The sequence below is a fragment of the Nicotiana tabacum genome, chromosome 7 (assembly GCF_000715075.1).
Source record: "Nicotiana tabacum cultivar K326 chromosome 7, ASM71507v2, whole genome shotgun sequence".
Taxonomy (NCBI): domain Eukaryota; kingdom Viridiplantae; phylum Streptophyta; class Magnoliopsida; order Solanales; family Solanaceae; genus Nicotiana; species Nicotiana tabacum.
Window position 1 is genome coordinate 148,234,839 of NC_134086.1, and position 20,228 is coordinate 148,255,066.

At 37.9% G+C, this 20,228-nt stretch overlaps 1 protein-coding gene across 1 annotated transcript; it reads left to right on the top strand.

Annotated features, from left to right (window-relative positions):
- Positions 1-16,079: 16,079 nt before the first annotated feature.
- Positions 16,080-20,194, top strand: LOC107820363 (protein CURVATURE THYLAKOID 1A, chloroplastic). Its single transcript, XM_016646627.2, has 5 exons — positions 16,080-16,474; positions 18,525-18,622; positions 18,915-19,022; positions 19,194-19,265; positions 19,941-20,194. Exons 1-5 carry the CDS (start codon positions 16,312-16,314, stop codon positions 20,004-20,006), a joined length of 507 nt encoding a protein of 168 aa, XP_016502113.1. The 5' UTR covers positions 16,080-16,311; the 3' UTR covers positions 20,007-20,194.
- Positions 20,195-20,228: the final 34 nt, after the last annotated feature.

The window sequence follows — 20,228 nt, forward strand, 5'->3', positions numbered from 1 at the left end:
TTTTTTTAAAAATAATTAAAAAGACTTTCTAAAGAAGTCAATAATGAAAAATATTTTTGGATTTTTTGTTTTAAAAATTGGGGGTCTAAAAAACTTTTCTAGACTTTTTGGAAAGACAAATATTTTTTGCAACAAATAAAGATATATATATATTTTTTTGGAAATAAAGAAAAACTTTTTGGATTTATATATATATATTTGCAACAAATAATAAAACCACTTTCAACGCCCGACTCTTTTTATTTTTTTTATTTTTGGCATTTTCATAAACAAATAAATAAACTAAAAAACCATTTAACAAGACTCTTTTTCATTTTCATTTTAATGGCAAGACAAACTTTTTTTTTTTTTGAAAAACAAACATAACAACGACTTTTTTTTTCTATTTTTCCTTTGCTTTTAATAAAACAAACTTATAAAACATTTTTTTTTCTCGTTTTCTCAAAATTTCGGCAAAGTTTTGACAGTATTGGGGCATTATTTTTTTCCAAAAATAAACAATCAATTCCCTAACCGCTATTTTTTTTTTTTCAATTTCACAATATTCCTGATATTCAAAATCGGTCAACACACAAGTCTGAATCAAATAAATGCGCAAGTAGCAGCAGGTAAGATGCATCAGGATGGTCATTTTCATTTTTGGTACACATGTCCTAGACAGACCCAACCCCTGTGTTGAGCCTCCAAAGTCAAATGCACGTGATGCAAATAAACGTTCCTACTAGGGATCCGGCATGAAGCTGAGTTATTCTAGGTTCATAACCTGGGTATTTGTTCTAGACTGTGTACCCGAGCGGACAACTCGAGTCGAGGAGGGGGCTACGTACCGGGGACCCGCGGGATCGTCCGGCTTTGTAACTTGTCCGGCCTCTTTCTTATTTCAGGTATTGACACTAACAGAATAGGGAGTCTCGACCAGCGAGCTTCTCCCCGGAGGTAAGAAGAGAAGGGTTTCGACACAGTTTATATACAGTTCAGATAATATCAAAGCGGTAAAAGCATCATTTAGCACATTGAGCCCAAACATGTAACAAAATCAGATAAAACCAAATATAACAATTTATCTAAGCTTGAATTTCTAACCTTGAACCAGTGGTTCTGGGGTACGTAAATATTCCCCAGCAGAGTCGCCAGAGCTGTCACACCTCCTTTCTCCGCCCCCGCGAGGGGCGTAGGAGTTTTTTCCAATTAAAGGACAATCGAAACGGAATTTGTTTGTTTATTTCAGAGTCACCACTTGGGAGATTTAGGGTGTCCCAAGTCACCAATTTAATCCCGAATCGAGGAAAAGAATGACTCCATATTACAGTCTACGTACCAGAAATCAGGATAAGGAATTCTGTTAACCCGGAAGAAGGTGTTAGGCATTCCCGAGTTCCGTGGTTCTAGCACGGTCGCTCAACTGTCATATTCGGCTTGATTATCTGATTTTATACAAATATGAACTTATGTGCAAATTTTAATTTTTACCGCTTTCACAATTATTATTATTATTTTTTACAGGGAATTGTAACATTGTGAAAATGTATCTCGAACCGCGTCACAATCAATGTACCCGTGGTCGTCGACACACTTTGACTCCGTTGAGATTTGGATTTGGGTCACATAAATGTGCACCCGAGTTTAAGAAAATTAAATTATTAAAGGCGCGCCTAAAGCGACTAGCGTATCATCTACTTTGGGTAGGGCCGTGAAATTTTGCTAAACGGTCCATCTCGAAGTCTAAGCAATTTTAAAGCAAATATTTACTGAGGGCCCCGCAATTTTGTATTTTTATTCGACGAGGCTCATCTCATTCTTACTTTTAAAATGAATTTGCAACGTTGTGGACATGCATCTCGGACCATGTCACAATCAATGTACCCGTGATTAGAGCCACATTTCGCCTCCGTTGAGATTTGGATTTGGGTCACATAAATGTGCACCCGAGTTTAAGAAGGTAAGATTTATTAAAATGCGCGCCTAAAACGATTAGCGTATTATTATTTTGGGTAAGGTCGTGAAGTTCGCTAAGCGGCCTATCCCGAGTTCTAAGTAATTGACACGTTCATTTTGTGAGGGCCCCGCAATCTGTGCGTTTTATTTGACGAGGCTCGGCTCATTTTTATTTTAAAGGATAAACCTACATTGACTACATTTCTTCTATTAAGTTTGTCTCTAAAATAAAAGAAAATCTCTCAATTAATTACATGCTGAAAAACGTAACTTATTAGTTATTAGTTTACGGCTAATACGAATGGAAAATTGCGATCGAGTTTGTACAAAGAAAGACTACTTTCATTCTATATTCTATTATTTAATAATAACATGAGATTGCCATACTATAATATCAAAACAAATTAACTAGTCTTTGATTAATTTAAACTAACATTATTAGATGAAGAAGTTATACATATGCAACCCCATTACTCATTAATCAGTCAACTACATTTTTATACAAAGGGAAAATTCTATTCAAACACAAATCTAAACAGGAGGAATTCAACAGGAACAAAGCCTGATTAATATTTCATTTTGCTTTAGGCCGAAAATGTACAAATGTGTACCTGGAAATGGCAGTACAAGAAGAAAAGAAGGAGGAGTCAGCAACAGTAATAACATAGCAACAGCAGGTTCAGCAACACCGCAAAACCAGTAACGACCAGTAGAATAACCCAGTAACAGATTGAAAAATCAGCAATACCAAAGTGCAATCGCAGTCAAAGCAGAAGAGAGACGGATACAAGATGCAGTAGTTTACTGATTTTGAATAACACTCGAGGAAAGGCAAACGGAAATTGTTCAAGTGAAAGTTCAAATCGTCTTTCTCTTTTACTCTCAAATTCTGATTTCAAAATTCAGCCAACTCTCTCAACTTTTTTCTTCTTCTAAAAGTCTCTTCCTTTCTCTTTCTCTAAGTCAAAGTCTTTCTCCTCTAAGTCTTTTTAGCTCTCAAGTCTTTTTAAAAAAAAACCCCTTAAGAATGTGTCAAATGACTCTATTTATAACAAGACTCTTGTCTTGAATCCCCAACCCAAAATATTCCCCCAATGGCATGCTTTGTCCCCACTAATTAATGTTTTCTTTATTTTAAACATTGTCCCCCATGCTTAACATAAATAATTACATTATTCCCACCCCACTACATTATGTCTTGTCCCCCACTATATTAAACAATTATATCAACCCCACTCCATTACATCTTGTCCCCCATGCTTACCATAAAGAATTATTCAAAATGTTTAATTCCCAAACTACCCCTCTTACCTTATTGCAATTACCATTTTAACCATGAACGTACTGCAATTTACCAAACTACCCCATCAGCTATAACCAATTCACCTAATCAATCTCAACCAAAATATAGCCAATATGACCAATTTCTAAACAAACTCAACAACAAATCATATGAACACAGATGAATCATACGACTTCAAATTAAGGGAAATAAATTAACCATATTGGGAACCAATCCTGGTTAACTTAGACCAAAAATGGATGAGCAAGAAAACAACAATATTAACAACACAATACATGATTCAAACTAAATCAACAAATCAAAAACCAAAACATAAACTCACATTAAATCACTGGATTAAAAACGAACTTCAAACAAAGATGAACATGAATTAAATCTATTTTAAACAACAAAACATGACGGATTCAAACGATTTAACCAACGTTAACAATTTCTGAAAAAATACATAACACATGAAACAAACTGAAGAAATAATTAATTAAACTTCAATTTGCATCTAACAAACATTAAACTAACAATTTCACATGAACAAACTGAAAAATTAACAAAACAATGAACATGAACAAAACAAATATTTACCGATTTTAGATTTGAGAATATCAAAACAAAATACGGACAAAAGTAAAACTCAAAACCCACTAACCGGATCGAAACGATGAAGAACGTGAATGAAAAACAAATCTGTCCGGAAATGATTATCGCACCAAAATAACTTGACGACGAAAACGACGACGAGCCTGACTGTTGGTGCGTCGTTGAGCCGGAGCTTGACGGACTGAGCTTGAACTTGGATTGTCGCTGCTTGCTCGCTCATGGCTGGAGCTCAAAGCAATGGCAGCAAATGCTGCTCAACTGGACGGGCAGTAGCCATGGTTGTCGAGGAGGTGAAGCGGAGTGGTCGTTTGGGTTGTCCGTGGGTTCAAGGGAGATGGTGGTGGAGGGCAGTCCATGGACGAGCCTGAGCTCGCCATGGAGAAGACAAAGCAGCAAGGGGCAGCGGTGGAAGCACTAGTCATAGCAGCCATGGATGGTGGTTGACGAGCGACGGGGAGCAGCCATGGACGACGAACGCAGCAGTGATGGTTGACGCATCAACGATGGTTGCTCGTCAATGGCGGACGTGAGGAGGAGGCTGGTTTTTTTCGGTGATTGGAGGGGTCATTTGGAGGTGAGGAAGAAGATGAAGACGTGAGGGGTCTGTTTGGAGGGTGGTTGTCGGGCAGCCATGAGAGCTAGTCTTGCAGAGGTGAAGGAGAAGGAGAAGAAGAGGGGGGGGCTTTAGTGTTAGGGTTTTTGAAAAAAAATGAAAATGAAGATTAGGAAGGGTTAGATCATTTTGGGGTTAATGGGGTGAACCGGGTCGACCCGTGTGGAGATGGACCGGGTCATGGGGAAGGTTGAATATTTTTTGGGCCTGTGGCTTGAATTTGAAGAAGAGCCCAATTCCGATTTTTTTGTATTTTTGCTCTCTTTTCTTCTTTTATTTTTCTAAAACTAAATTCTAAAAATCCTTAAATTATCATATAGAACTAAATTAAGTTATGAAAGCGCAAATTAACTCCCAATAACAATTAACACACAATTAAGTAATAATTAAGCATAAAATTGTATATTTGGACATTAAATGCTAAAAATGCAAAAGATGCCTATTTTTGTAATTTTTAATTTTTGTAAAACAAATTTAATTACTAACAATTGTAGAATTAAATCCTACATGAAAAAATGCGACATATTTTTGTATTTTTATTAATTTAACAAATAAACATGCACAAACAAATACAAATAATTATCCAAAAATGTCGCAAAAACTCTCAAAATTGCACACCAAGGAAAATCATTTTATTTTGAATTTTTGGGAGTAATTATTTCATATAGGGCAAAAATCACGTGCTTACAGTCTCTCCTAACTGCCTCAAGATGTTCCTCTCCTATTGATGAGATGAACCTCGATGCATGCTCCCAATGGCCCTAAACATTGAGAGGTATCTCTAACGTAAAGTCCCTCCTTGAGACAAAACATCTCGAGGTTAGCTCATCGGACGCCGGCGATGTACCACCGACCGAGCGGGAAGCAGAGGCGGAACTCTCCTTTTCTTGGTGAATGGATTTGGGCGTAGCAACCATAACTATGGTGAAACAAGAGAAGATAAATGAAAATTTAGGTGAAAGCTTTGAATTAAAATGGTGAAAACGTGAGGGAGGAGAGCTATATAAAATGATAGTTGCTTAAAAGTAGCGGAATCCTCAAATAAGAAGAAAGAAAATACATATATAGAGCAAGCGGCGACTGTTCGCCTATTCTGAAGACCATTTAATTATGTCCATGCCAATGCCATTTTTTGGAAGTGTACCGGTGAGACCACCCCGGTCACTTCGCGGTCATGTCATGTGAATGACACTGTCATACAACGCTCGAGAGCTATCGAGATCCCCACATCGATCTAGATTCGAGATAGATCCTCGAGATGGTGCCCGATCTCGAGGATCTCTATTATTACAAGTATGGACTCTAGAAGAGCTATCAATCTAGCCTCGATATGGTGCCTGATCTCGAGGATCTCGGTTACTCCAAGTATGGGTTCCAAAGAGCCGACATCAAAATTCAAAGATTAACTTTGCATAAGCACTGAAAAATAAAATTTGAAGACTTGAAGCAAAGGAATCTTTTTGCATTCCCAAAAATACATTTACAAAGGTGTCTTTACAAATCCCCCCTCCCCCCAGGAATCCAATACGAAAAGAAAGAAAGGAGAAGCAGAGATGACAATGCGAGTCTATTCTTTACCCTCACTACTGTCTGAATCACTTCCGGAACCCTCATCCGAAGTAGTTGAAGGTGCTAATTCTTCCTCCAAGGCTCTGGCTTTCTCAATCTCAGCAGAGAGATCGACATCTTTGGTGTTTGCTTCCTCGAAGGCCTGCCTCCTAGCTTGCAAACGAGCATGAGCAACGGCCTGAGCCAGCTTCTGCTCGTCTTTCTCGGATATCTCTCTAGCTCGATCGTTTGCGGTAGTGGCATCTCTCTTGTATGAGGACGCATGTTCATCAGCCTCAGACTTGGCCACAGATAATGCAGTGGCCTCCTTCTGAGCATTTCGAAGAAGATCCTGGGTCGAGGCCAACTCTCCCCGCAAAAGGTCATTCTCCGAGGTCACGGCCTCATTCGGCCTCTTCAGCTCGTGAATCTCTGTATCTTTGGCTACAAACTCTTCCTGAAGTTGCCCCACCAGGGCAACCTTTTGCCCAATATGCAAAGGCAAATCAAAATAGTGAGCATCAAGTTATAAGAATAAAAAGATGAACTCATAGATGTCGTGTTACCTGCTCAGCAAAGCTAGTCCATTCCTGGTGCACTCCCTCTAGACTCGCCCGAAGCTCACTCAACTCCTCTTCCTTTCGGGCAAAGGAAGCCTTCAACTCATTTAGCTCTGAGGTGAGCTTCTCGAACTCCTCCCTACGGCATGAAAGCTCATCTTGAAGCTTACAAAAGGCGTGGTCATACAATTTCTTGACGTACAACAAAGTAGAGAAGTTAGAAAGGCAAGGGTAAAAATTTGAAGCGCAAATGGTATGTCAAGAATATCACCTATTTTTGAAGCCTCTTAGCCTCCTACAGAGCAACGGGGGAGTCGAGATCTGCGTCCTCGTTGACACCAACGAAGTAGTCCTTGAATATATCATCCTCTCCTTGAAAGGTCCCCACATCGACAACACCCCTATTCTGGTCATCCCTTATTTCCCCGGAGAAAATGAAGGTCCCGATTCAAAACCGCCCACGGTATTAATTCCTATAGGGGTTTCTTCTCGACCCAAAAAATTTCGGATTCAGGCCCTCCGAAATCGCCAACCGAGGATTTGCCGGCATAGACTGTACCATATCCAACTCGAGGCTTGCGGACTACACCCAAACCCTCTTTGAGGGTCTCCTCAGCACGAATTTGGTCCACATCGGCCACCCCTGGCTCAGCGGCCTTCCGCCCAACAGCTTGTGGAGAATCAGCGCTCCGTCTTACCCCTTGTACCAAAGGGTGATCGCCATAATCATCATCTTTATCTTCGGTACGAAGACTTGCTGCAGCAGTCGAGGTCAAGACCGTGGCGTCGGTCCGAGGCATGCGGACCTTGGGTTTCTTTGATTTTGGAGACTCGATCGATGTCGCCTTCTTCCTCTTTTTACCCTTTTCGGGTTTCGAGGCTTCTTCTTCAAAAGGAGGAGGCGGTCTCATCGACATGCTTTCCCGAGGCCTGCACATGCATGATGTATTAAACTTACCACCACAAAGAATACTCATAAGAAACTTGGTAATGACAACAACGAAAGCATACTGTGGTTCTTGGCCTACCACCGTGTTTTGGCCAAATCACCCCAAGCACGCTCGCTATATGAAAAAGCAGAGTCTAATAGTTTGATCCATCCCGGAAGGTTCTAAACCACGCCGGGGAACTAAACGGTGGATAAATAATCAAAAGAAGATCATTTCAGAAGAAGAAGAATGGGTAATAAAATGTGCTCGATCAAGGGACACTTACGCTTCATGTTCCATTCCTCCGGGAATGGCATCCTATCAGCAGGGATGATGTTTGAAGTTCTTACTCTAATAAACCAGCTCATCCATCCCCGGTCTTTGTCCTCGTCGATGCTCGCAAAGAATGTCTTGGCAGATCGTGGTGAAGCTTGATTAAACCCCCTCGGAAGAGGGGGGCTGTACAATCTGATCAAGTGGTCGAGGGTGAAGGTCATTCCCTCGATCCGGTTGGAGAAATATTTGAGCATGTAAACAATCCTACAGAAAGAAGGATAGATCTGACTGAGTGTCACTCGGTACTGATGACAAAAGTCAAGAATCACCGGATCTATCGGTGGGGAAGAAGAATCTACAAGGCCTAGAGTGAAGAGGTATGTGTATACGCTGAGGAAGCCAGCTTTGTGTGCTACTATGCTTAACTCAGATTTGGGGATATCTACTTGCACTGCCTCCCCCCATCAGCAGTCTATCTTTACTCTTTTTGTGTCGATCACCACACTGATGTACCGAGACATGGGCTCGCATCGGCCCGGTGTAGAAGGTGGGTTTTCAATGGTAAAATTGGAGACCGTATTGAAGTGGCCAGGGATACATTGCTCAATACTTGGAGGTATTTTTGATTTGCCCTTGGACGGGTGTGATGAAGAAGTGGTGCCCTCTTTCTGGGGTACCGTTTTGGAGGTTTTAGCCATAACTATAACAAAGTTTCTAAGAAAGAAAATGAAGAGGCAAGCACAGAGAGGAGATGAATGCAGAAGATGGCAAACTTAGCTCTGAAAACTTGAAGATATTGCAAAAGTATGAATGAAAAATAATTGAGGTATTTATAGAAGCCGTTTGGGCAACGTTTGAGAAGCGGAAGAGTCGAACCAATAACGATTCGTGGGCTTCTGGATAATCGTGCTGACAGCGACCTCTGAGCGGCCTTTGAGTCATGTCATTTAATGCTCTGACGGGCTGACGTCATGATGGAAGTATCGAAGAGGCAAGAATTCAAGACCGTTTCTTATCATTTTTACTCTAAGAAACGCGGGGACTATCTATATACGACTAAAATCGGAGAGTCTAATTTTATGATCATTATGACACTCCATAGCCCGTTTCCAGAAGGCTCGAAGCACAGCTCGAGCGTTCCCTATGTTCGACCTCGGGGCAGTGCAAATAGGTGGCTATGATGGACAAGCGGAAAATTCCCAAGGCACGTGATTAAAGCTGATCAGATCTACAAGAATAGTACAAGTCCGTACATTGGCATTAAATGATTGTACCAGCCGCATATCTTTGTAATAAATGCCCACATGTACTATGTTGGGATTCCCCCTCTTATATAAAAGGGGATCCTTATCATTTTGTAACACACATGATATTTAATACAAGAACAAGAACATTCTCTATTCTCTATTGTCTTTCCTTTGATTTATTACTTACATTTATTGTGTTTTATTGATTGTTCTTCATTTATTACTCATCATTGATCATAAAGAACAATCATCACAGTCCTTAGAACTGTTAGTTCTTCAGCAACCATCCCTAGTCTGATACTTCAGCCCGACTTCGAGGCCCAGCATAGGCCAGCTCGAGACCCCGATTCACGGCCATTCGATCTGCATAACATACTGTCCTCAAGCTCTTATCTCATTTTCCTAACTCACACTTAGCATCTATCGCTTAACAACTAGCATTAAAATAAATTACGTATTTTTAGAACCACAAAATTAAATTTAATTATAATTACTATTTTCAAGGTAAACAAATAACGTAAATATAAATTGTTTAGAATTAGAACTCCTAGTCCTAGATTCCTCATCATTGAAATCTCCTAACATGATAACAAGCTTCAAAGAGAACATGAACTTGTCATCTTGTTGTACATAAAAGTACTACAAAATCAAATTTTTGCAATTGAAACTATTATTTTGATCACAACTAAAATGAAAAATAGTACGAATTAGAGGTAGTAGTTCATTTTTTCAAAAAAGGTGTTTTTTTAAAATTAGAAATTCATTAAATTTACACTTATATGTGCCCTAGTGTATATTCTTTTTATTAAAAAAAATAAACTTATTACTTTTTATTTTGTGACAAACAAGATTTTCTCTGGCCATATTTTTTTGCAAATAGTTTTGAAATATTATAAATTATTAACTATCGTGGCTTATAGTACTTTTTATATAATTTTTAAATATATAAATTTTATTTAAAAAATTTAACAAGAATTTATGTCTAAATTCACAATGAAAATTAGTCAATTTGGCCCTCGTACTCTGAAAAGATTCAAACAAATTGAAATGAAGGGAGTATATTTCTAAACCGACGGAAAAGATTCTTATAAACAACAAATCTAATATGTCGAAAATGAAGCTAAGATGACAAACTAACCTCTATTTTTGTCTGACTTTGAGCTTGTATAGATAGAAGAAAGTAAGATTCTAGAGAGATGATGTAAAATGAGGGAAACTTCTGTATCTTTTTCCATTAGCTAAGCTGAGGGCTTATACACGTATAAGGAAAAGAAAAATAAGAAAGTGTGACAGATGTATGGCAACTAATTACCGTATTATCCTTGTAACTAATTCAACTCCTTACTCCTAACCACCTAAGCTAACCAACTGACTAACTAACTCAATTACAACACAAACAAATAAATACAATACAATAGTATACTGCAACTCTATAAGCTCAATACTCCCCCCCTCCCCCAAGTTGGAGGTGAGGAACTCACTACCAACTTTCTAAGGAGATTTGAATGTTTGATCCCCATGAGAGCCTTTGTTAAAATGCCAGCTAGCTGATCATAAGTAGAAATATGATGAAGTGTAATCAGACCATCATGCAACTTGTCTCTCACAAAGTGTCAATCTACTTCTGTATGCTTTGTCCTCTCATGGAATACATGATTCCTAGCAATGTGTACAACTGCTTGGCTATCACAAAAAATTGAAATAGGATCAGTACATAGAACTATTAGTTCTTTTAACAATCTTTGAACCCATACAAATTCTCTAACCACCTTTCTCAATGATATGTACTCTGCTTCTACAGAAGACAATGAGACAGTAGTCTGCTTCTTTGATTTCAAGCTAATGGGACTGCCTCCAAGGAGTACAAGATACCCACTTATAGATCTCCTTGAATCAGGGTATGCTGCCTAATCTGAGTCATAATAAGCTGTGACTTTGTAAGAAGGATTATTAAACAGAAAGATGCCTAGAGTAGGATCATTCTTCAGGTGCCTAAGTACATGTACAACAAACTTAAGGTGGGGCTCATTCTTCAGGTACCTAAGTACATGTATAACAACCTTAAGGTGGGGCTCTCTTGGTGCTTGCATAATTAGCTTAAGTGTTGTACATTGTATGCAATATCCAACCTTGTGTTTTTAAGGAAGTTGAGCTTCCCAACTAGTTTTCTATATTAAGATGGATCAGAAAGCAACGTACCTTCTTCAGCTTTTAGTTTAGTTGATGAATCTAGAGAAGATGAAATAACAGAATACCCCAGACAATCATACTCTTTTAATAGGTCAGTGGTGAACTTCCTTTGGGAGATCAACACTACATCATCCTTATAGAGCATCTCTGGCCCAAAGAAGTAGTGTAACTTGTCTAAGTCTTTTATTCTGAACTGATTATGCAAGTAAGTCTTCAATGCTTTAATTTTCTCAAGGTCAGTTCCAGTGAGTATCACATCATCAACATATAGAGCTACAAAGACTGATGAATCACCCTACTTTTTATAAAATAAGGAGTAATCATTGGTTGATTATCTGAAACCTCTAGAATACAATGACTCTGTCAGCTTATCATACTACTGTCTACTGGCTCGTTTGAGGCCACACAAAGACATCCTTAATCTTCACACAAGTTGTGTGTTCTCTACCATTAGGCCCTGTAGGATTTTCATGTACACTTCTTCATGTAGGTCCCCATAGAGGAATGGATTGTTCACATCTAGCTGGTAAAGATCCCATACTCTCTTTAGTGTAGTGATGATCAGGGCCCTAACAGTGGTCATCTTCACCATTGGAGAAATTTTTTTTGTATAGTCAATCCCAGCTTCTTGTGTATATCCTTTTACCACAAGTCTTGCTTTGTACCTTTCCACACTTCTATCTGCTTTGTGCTTTATTTTGTATATACACTTGCACCCTATGACTTTCTTTCCTACAGGCAACTTAACTATATCCCAAGTATAGTTAGCATATAAAGCTTCAAATTCTTGTGTTATTGCTACTTGCCAGGAAGGATTCAAAGTTGCTTCCTCGTAAGAGTATGTTTCACACTCATGTGAAATGTTCTTAAGTTGCTGGCTGTCATGGCTTAGTGTATTGAAGGGCACAGAATGGTTATTAGAGAAAAAATAGTAAGTGAAGTAGAGGCTTATTGTTGTTCAAGGTTTATATTGTTGCTTAAGTGATTGTCTGGTTGTAGATTAGGTAGTGTATAGACATAGTCCTTGAGGTGTGAAAGGGTGCTGAGTGTCCTGCCTGATCTTCTATATTGTGTGATATTTGGTCGATTAACATTAAGTTCTATGTTGTGTGGTACTTGGTTGAAGGATGTTGTGTGGAACTCTGAATGGCGTTTAGGTAAAACATTTGGATTTGAATCTGGGTTGATATGTGAAATATGGTTTGGTGTGCTTGTAGGGATTGGCAATGAACTTGTGTCTGGTGAGTGTGTGCCTTCAAATATAGGACTATCAGTGACAGAAGTTGATGCATCTTTATTATGATTACAATGATCATCAGGTGTGATCACTACAGGATTGTGATATGGAGAATTCTGGCTTATCATATGTAATACAGAAGGAAATGAAAAATGTTCGGGTGAAATGGAAAAAGAGAAAACATCTTCATGAAACACAACATCTCTAGACACATGTAACCTCTTTGTGGCTAAATCAAGGACCTTATATCTTTTTGTCCCAAAAGGGTATCCTACAAATACATGAGGAGTGGCTCTAGGCTCAAATTTGTCTTTGTGAGTTTTGAGTGTGGTGGTGTAGCACAAGCAACCATGAATTCTAAGGTGTGAATAAGTTGGTTTTCTGTTGTAAAGGAGCTCAAAGGGGCATTTATTGTTGAGAATTGAATAGGGCAGTCTATTTATCAAGTATGTAGCAGTTCGTATACACTCTCCCCAGTATCTCATTGGCAATTTGGACTGATAAAGTAAGGTTCTAGCTGTTTCTAGTAGGTATGTGTTTTCTTTCAACCACACTATTTTGTTGTGGTGTGTATGGACAACTTTTCTGGTGGATTATGCATTTTTCTTGAAAGAACATCATAGTTTCATTATTTATAAACTCCAACCCATTATCTGACCTAACAGTCTTGACTGAGGTACTAAAATGATTTTCAATCATATAAACAAGAGCCTTGATGGCTTGAAAAGTGCTACTTTTGCTACTTAAAAGGTGTGTCCAGGTTGATCTACTAAATTCATCAACCATGGTAAGAAAATATTTGTAATTGTCATGTATGGCTATGTGATAGGAACCCCATAAATCTAGGTATAAAAGTTCAAATATTTTGGTGGCGGATGAAGTTCTTTGGGCAAAAGGCAACCTTGTCTGCCCTGCCATAGGGCAGACAGGGCAAGTGAATGGCTGTTTGAGGGAAAAGTTAATAGTTATAGTGGAAAGGCTTCTCATTTTCACAAAGGGTACATTGCCTAGCCTGTTATGCAATAGATGCTCAACACTCTCTTTATGAGATGCAGAAAACAATAGAAGAGAATTCACATTAAAGGAAGAGTCAATTTTATTGCTTGCGTGAAGAATATTTACATTGTTATGTGAATGTGATGACCTATTTACATTTAACAAGGATTGTAAAGGTAGATTGTGACTATTTCCTGTATTTACAACATCAGTCAATGTAGGAAAACAAGAATGAGAACAAAGATTAACAGGAACAGAAATTGAACCAGACTCTGAACAACTAGGACATTTATGGCAAAGGAAGCACAAGCCACTCCTTGCCTTACTCTTCAATGAAGGGGCCTGCATCATACAAGGTACTTACTGAAGTTAACTATGCAGTTGAAGTAATCTGTCAAGGAATGAACATATATGAGGGTGTATTTGAAAGTAGGCACATACAACACTTTGACTAAGGTTAACATTGGATAAAGAAATGCATCTCCAATTTCTGTCACTTTCACCCTATATCTGTTAGGTAAAGTAACTAGGAAAGGGTAGGATAAGGTTCTAATATTCTTTAAAAATCATTTTCTATATGTCATATGATTTGAAGCTCTACTATCTAATATTCACAAGTCAACAACTAATTTAGAACATCTATACACATTTGTTTCAGCAATCTCTTTATAAGTAGAACAAGTTAGAATATTTGCCAAGTTTGCAGCTCCACAAGTCATGTTGCCTTCTCCTGTGTCTCTTCCTGGGAATTTCTCCAATAAGCTGAGTAATTGGTTGTACTACTCCTTTGTGAGGCTCTGAAGTCCTTTATTTTGATTTCCATCTTCCATCTCCTCACAATCTGCATGAACATTTGCAGCAGATGCTACATTTCTCCCTTTTGTAAACTTGTAGTATTGTGGAAAACCATGAATTCTATAACAGTTGTCCCTGGTATGTCCTGGGTTTTTGGAATAGTCACAAAACATTCTAGACTTGTCAGGTGGATAATTTGACTTATTTGAATTGTATGAGTTAGGTCCAATACAGCTTCCCCTCTGATTGTAGTTGGTTCTGAATTTGGTATTGCCATGTCCATTTGCACTCAATGAAGTGGATTCCATGACCAATCTGTTGTTTGATCAGACTTTTCTCTTTTTTTCTTTTTGGATAAGGATAGAAAAATCTTGTGCTATGCTGGGCAACAGATTCATCATCAATAACTCTCACAACTGTATAAACCTCATTCAAGCCCATTAAGAACTGAATTAGTCTTCGATCCTGCTCAGCTTTATGCATGTTTACCTTTGCACCACAAGTATATTTGCAATTGCACTGTGCATATGCAATCAAGGTGTTCAATTCCTCCCAAAGTCGTTTCATTTTCGTGTAATACCCTGTGATGTCCAAAGCCCCTTTAAGATCACTAATCTCTTTTTGCAGGTGATAAAGCTTCGCTCCATTAGTCTGATCATATCTGTCTTCCAACTCATGCTATAATTTCTTAGCGTCATTGATATATTGTAGACTATCCGCTAGATCCTTTGAGAGTGAATTCAGAATTCACGATGTGACCATATCATCGCAATGAGCCCACTGATCATAAGTTGCTTCATCAGTGTTAGGTTTATTACACTTTCTCGTAATAAAACCGACTTTGTTCTTCACTAAAAAGTTATAAGAACTCCTCTCCTCCGGGATTTGTAGCTGGTTCCGTAAAAAACAACAGGAACTAGCGTCGTTCCGGCACTCTTCGACGGGTGCATGTATACTGGGTTAGTCGAATCCAAATTACTAGTTGTACCTTGAGTTTCCTTATTTACAGCCATCGATTGAAGTAGGTTCTTAGAAGATTAGAGTAATTGATCTCTCAATTTGAATAAAGCAGATGAAAATTTCAGAAACCTTTACGTCAAAGTGTGAACTTGTAATTTTCGATTTTATGAAATGAAAAGAGAAATTAATGAAATTGAAGAAAGTTTATGTTTAGAAATTAGAGCTGGGCTCTGATACCATGTCGAAAATGAAGCTAAGATATTGTTGTCTGACCTTGAGCTCATATAGAGATAAGAAAGGAAGATTCTAGAGAGATGATGTAAAATGCGGGAAATTTATGTATCTCTTTCCATTAGCTAAGCTAAGTACTTATACACGTATAAGGAAAAGAAAAATGAAAAAGTGTGACAACTAATTACCAGACTACCCTTGTAACTAATTCAACTCCTTACTTCTAACCACCTAAGCTAACCAACTGACTACAAGCAAACAATAATAACATATCGAGTACTATCCCACACCGTGGAGTTTGGGGAGGGTAGTGTGTACGCAAACCTTACTCCTACCTTGTGAGGATAGAGAGATTGTTTCCAATAGACCCTCGGCTCAGGAAAGAACCAACTGACTAACTAACTCAATTACAACACAAACAAATAAATACAATACAATAATATACCACGACTCTATAATCTCAATATAATATAAATGTGATAATAACAACTAAATTAATCTTAATTAATTTGTATATTTGTCCCACACTAACATAACATTGAATTTTACCAACAAATGAAAAGTGCAGTCCCAATTTAAAATGAATAGAAAAAACTCTTAAGAAAATAAACCTATGGAAGAAATGTTTAAGACTATACAAAAAGTAGATATTGAAGATAGGGAATGGTCCAATGAGAAAGCAGTGAGGTTCCACGTATCACACACTACAATCAAATTCTATTGCCTGAGAAAATATAGTGGATAACCAGAGGTAGGAGAAGCACATAAAATTCCCAGAAGAAAATATACTACTTTTTGGGGATATCAAGAAACCAAAAAGGAGATTTGAGATAGACAAGAAAGAGAGGCCCAAGTTAAGCATACACAGCCAGCCCCAAGAATCTAAGCATCGGCCAAATGGCAGCAGCAGCTTCTACTTCAATGGCAGCTACTGCCGTCTTTGCTTCTCGTTTCCCACTTTCCTCCACCACCAAAGCCGCCCCTGCTCGCTGCTCCGCCTTGCCTTACCTTCCATCCCGCCTTTCTGCTACTGCCTTCTCATCTTCTCTCAAGTTTGTTGGTACCCGCTCTTTCTCCTCTTCTTCTTCTTCTTATTAGCTTTTGTGTTTCCTCGTTATAATGTCTCTTAGTTGTAATTTCACTTCCAAGAATTGATTAGAGCATTAATGAAGACAACCCATTGAGATTGAGGTCACACTTAGAAGGCAATTCCTTAAACTCCATTGTCTGAGAGTAAATTCAAGTAGATGTACAACATGTAATTAGGAAAAAAGGAATCCAATTCAATAAAATTAAACATATGGTGCTTCGTGTTAATATTTTTCTAAAAAGATCCTTTCTTTTCATTGTGTAAATCTTCAAGTTGCTATGCTGATAAAGTTTTGTTGAGTTCAGATTCCTTTGATTTAAAAAGTGCTAAATTGTTAACCAATTTTAGTCTTCTGTATGTTTGTCGAGCAATTTGAAGCGAGCTCATACATGATACTTAAACACTGATTTGAAGGCAATTCTTTAACTCTATTTCCCAGACCCAACCATATTCAATGAAATCAATAAAATTTGTATATGGAGTCCTTTGTTTGTACATAGAGTGCTTTGTTTGGACATGGAGTGCTTTGTTTTATTAGTATCCTAGAAATGTCTGTTTCTTTTCCCTTCTCTCTAACTAGGATTGATCATTTGTGCTGTAGTCCTTCCAGTTGCTATACTAAGAAAATTGTGCTGGCGAACGACTCCTATATTTAAAATGGTGCTATCTTGTCACTAAACTTCACTCTTGTGTGTTTAAAAAACAATGTAAAGTGATTGTCTAGACGGATGTATGACATAATTGCTTCTATACTGGTGATGAATTGAGTAGAAGCTTACTTCAATTGTTCTTTAGAAGCAATTTCTGCCAAGATGTCTTAACCTTTGCTAGGATGTTAATGTTTTGCTCTTTCCATTTGTGATGAGCTCATCTACCTACACAATCATGACATAGGAGCCTCCTTGTGTACCCCCGTGCTACTTGAGTTAGGTCTTGGCTCCTTTGGTTAACTGAATTATTTTCAACCAGCCCAATTTCAACAAGTTATAGTGTTGATTCTTCTGTCATAAGAAAGCATTTGGCGCCACCTTAAAGGTCCTTACAGTAAGGGAACGCGAAATTATCCCAAAGGAATGACATTTCTTGAGGCAGGCGTAGGAGTAACAAATCGGAGATCTGAGGTCTTAATAACAGCTACATTACTCAGTGTCGGTTCATCTTCTCAAATATTGGTGGGCAAGTTGACCGGATACTTGTGCTTGTGGCCTGTACTAGACTGCATTGTGGATTAGTGATTAGTCTTGGTGCAACAAGCTAGTCCAGACACAACCATCACTTATGTTTTAAAGAAAAGGAAAAATGATATCTTCAATTTGCAATCAACTTGAATTTAGCTAAGTATTTTAGATTTTGTTCCACATTCAGTGGAATCATGAATATTACTTTTTGATAACTTCTGTGGGACCTATATCTACTATCTTTTACCTGTTTTTTTTTTTTTTTTTTTTTGGTTGGTGTAGTAGACTAATTTAACCTACTTTCGATTAAATTTATGTGTATTGTTACTTTCCATTGGTTTCAGAGGTTCAAATTTTTGTCATCCTTCTTTGCAACAGACGAGGGACTCTATGTGATTTATCTACAAGAATTGTCACACTCTGATGTGGAAGTTAACCCTATATGCTCTGTAGAATGACTTCTCAATTGGATGTCTTAAAAAAGAGCGAAATGGAAAAGCATCATCTTTACTTTAACACAATATTTTCACATTTCCTAATGAGTAATGATAAAGTATCTCATGGGCATTATCATGCTATCTCCAAGAACAAGGAAGTCCCTGCCCAAAAGCTGGAACTCTATTCTTCCATGCAGTCACAAGAATTTGGTGCAGAAAAGGTCTAGATCTCAGATGAAAGTGATATGTTTTTTGCTGATTTTGGATATAGTTGCTTAAGTTAAACCTGACATAAAGTAATAAGCAATTAAGCATCGCCTATTAAGTGTGCTGTTTGCTATATACTGAAGTTCAATACTTATTTCTGTTGCTGTGCTCATCATCTTATGTTGATATTCTTACCAGAGCCCAAGAGGGCTTTGCTACTCCAGGTCAAAGCCTCTTCATCAGAGGAATCCGGTGCTGTTGATACCAGTGAGTTGTTGACAGATCTAAAAGAAAAGGTAAACTGGAAATTTGCTAGCTGTGATTTTCTCTATTGCTCTCACTTTAGTCATTAGCTATACACACTCTCTCTTGGCTGCAATATTAGCTTTAAGGTTATTCAGAATACATAACATTGTTATGTACATAGTCCAATCTCTGAGACTGTAAGTTGCTTATTCCTGTAAAAATATTGTAGAGCAAAACCTGTCATATTGGTATGTTTGCTTTTATTATATCGTTTTTTTCTGTGTTATAAATGTGATTTATTTAGGTGCTAACACTGAGATTTTTTTGGTAAATGGCTTACAGTGGGATGCTGTTGAAAACAAGTCTACAGTTATAGTTTATGGAGGTGGGGCAATTGTTGCTGTTTGGCTGTCTTCAATTGTTGTTGGTGCTATCAACTCAGTTCCTTTGGTAGGTTGATTAATGTGATAAGATAATCATCTTGCTCTCTGAACTGCTTTAAGCTTTGTTATGGGTCTTCTTCCCACTATGTTTAATTTCTGTCCGACAAAGTGAGATTTACAGATTTTCTGGTTTCAATCAACTATCCAAATCAGTTAATCTTTCTTCCTCTTTCTGCAGCTCCCGAAAATAATGGAGCTGGTGGGCCTTGGATACACTGGGTGGTTTGTCTACCGCTATCTTCTATTCAAGGTAAGATTTTCAGACTGTGTAGCTACTCACATCATCTTTTAAGCGCTGAACGCAGCCATCAAACAAGCAGTAGAGAGCCTACTCTCTCTCTCTCTACATGCCATTAACCTTCCTCCAAGGGGGTGGGTGTTATTATCCATTCGTCCTGTGACCTTAGAGGTTGTCTGTCAATTAACTTCAACAAATTTATAGCCTGAGTTTTCAAGGTGGTCTGTTGTTTACCTTGTTTTCTTTTGCATACTTAGATTATGCTGAACTGACAAAACAAAGGTTTTGATTTGAGTCAGTTTCTATGTCTTTCCTACATTATATCCCCCACAGTAACACTTCCTTCTACACCATCAAACAGAGATACTTCCTTTAAAGTTGTCATGCGCTGTCTGGCTCAATATTATCCATGTTCAGTTCAATTGTCTGAGAAATCTGCTTTTAGCATCAATTTTCCAACTGTCATTTACGGATTTTACCTTTGGGTCCGTAATGCATCTTTTACCACGACCTGAAGCATCTTGTTGTTGTTGTTGTTGTTGTCCGTAATGCATCTTTTACCACGACCTGAAGCATAGTGTAGCAAGTCCTTTGCGAATAAGTCTACATATAAAATATACTCAACTAATATAGGTGCTCTCTTGAGTATATTTACTAGTGATTTGAATTTGTTTTTCTTGCTGACAGTCAAGTAGAAAAGAATTGGCAGAAGACATTGAGCAATTGAAGAAGAAGATTGCAGGAACTGAATAAATGCACACAAATGGCAATGCCAGTTCAGACTGTTAATTTTCTGTATGAGAGGCATCTGCTTGTGTGAAGTAGAGTAGATTTTGATGTAATTTTCTTCTATGCTGAGCAAATCTTCAAATAAAATTATGTATTTACCTTACAGTTCATTGTGCTTATAAATTATATAGTATCCACTTTGTTTCTATGAATGCATTTTTTGCTGCACCAAATTGTTTTGTTGGT

Bases quoted from the DNA above. Each gene is read 5' to 3' on its own strand.
- LOC107820363 (XM_016646627.2), top strand. From the start codon at position 16,312: ATGGCAGCAGCAGCTTCTACTTCAATGGCAGCTACTGCCGTCTTTGCT. The intron at 19,023-19,193 runs GTAGGTTGATTA...CTCTTTCTGCAG, and splicing joins CTATCAACTCAGTTCCTTTG to CTCCCGAAAATAATGGAGCT. The intron at 19,266-19,940 runs GTAAGATTTTCA...TCTTGCTGACAG, and splicing joins ACCGCTATCTTCTATTCAAG to TCAAGTAGAAAAGAATTGGC.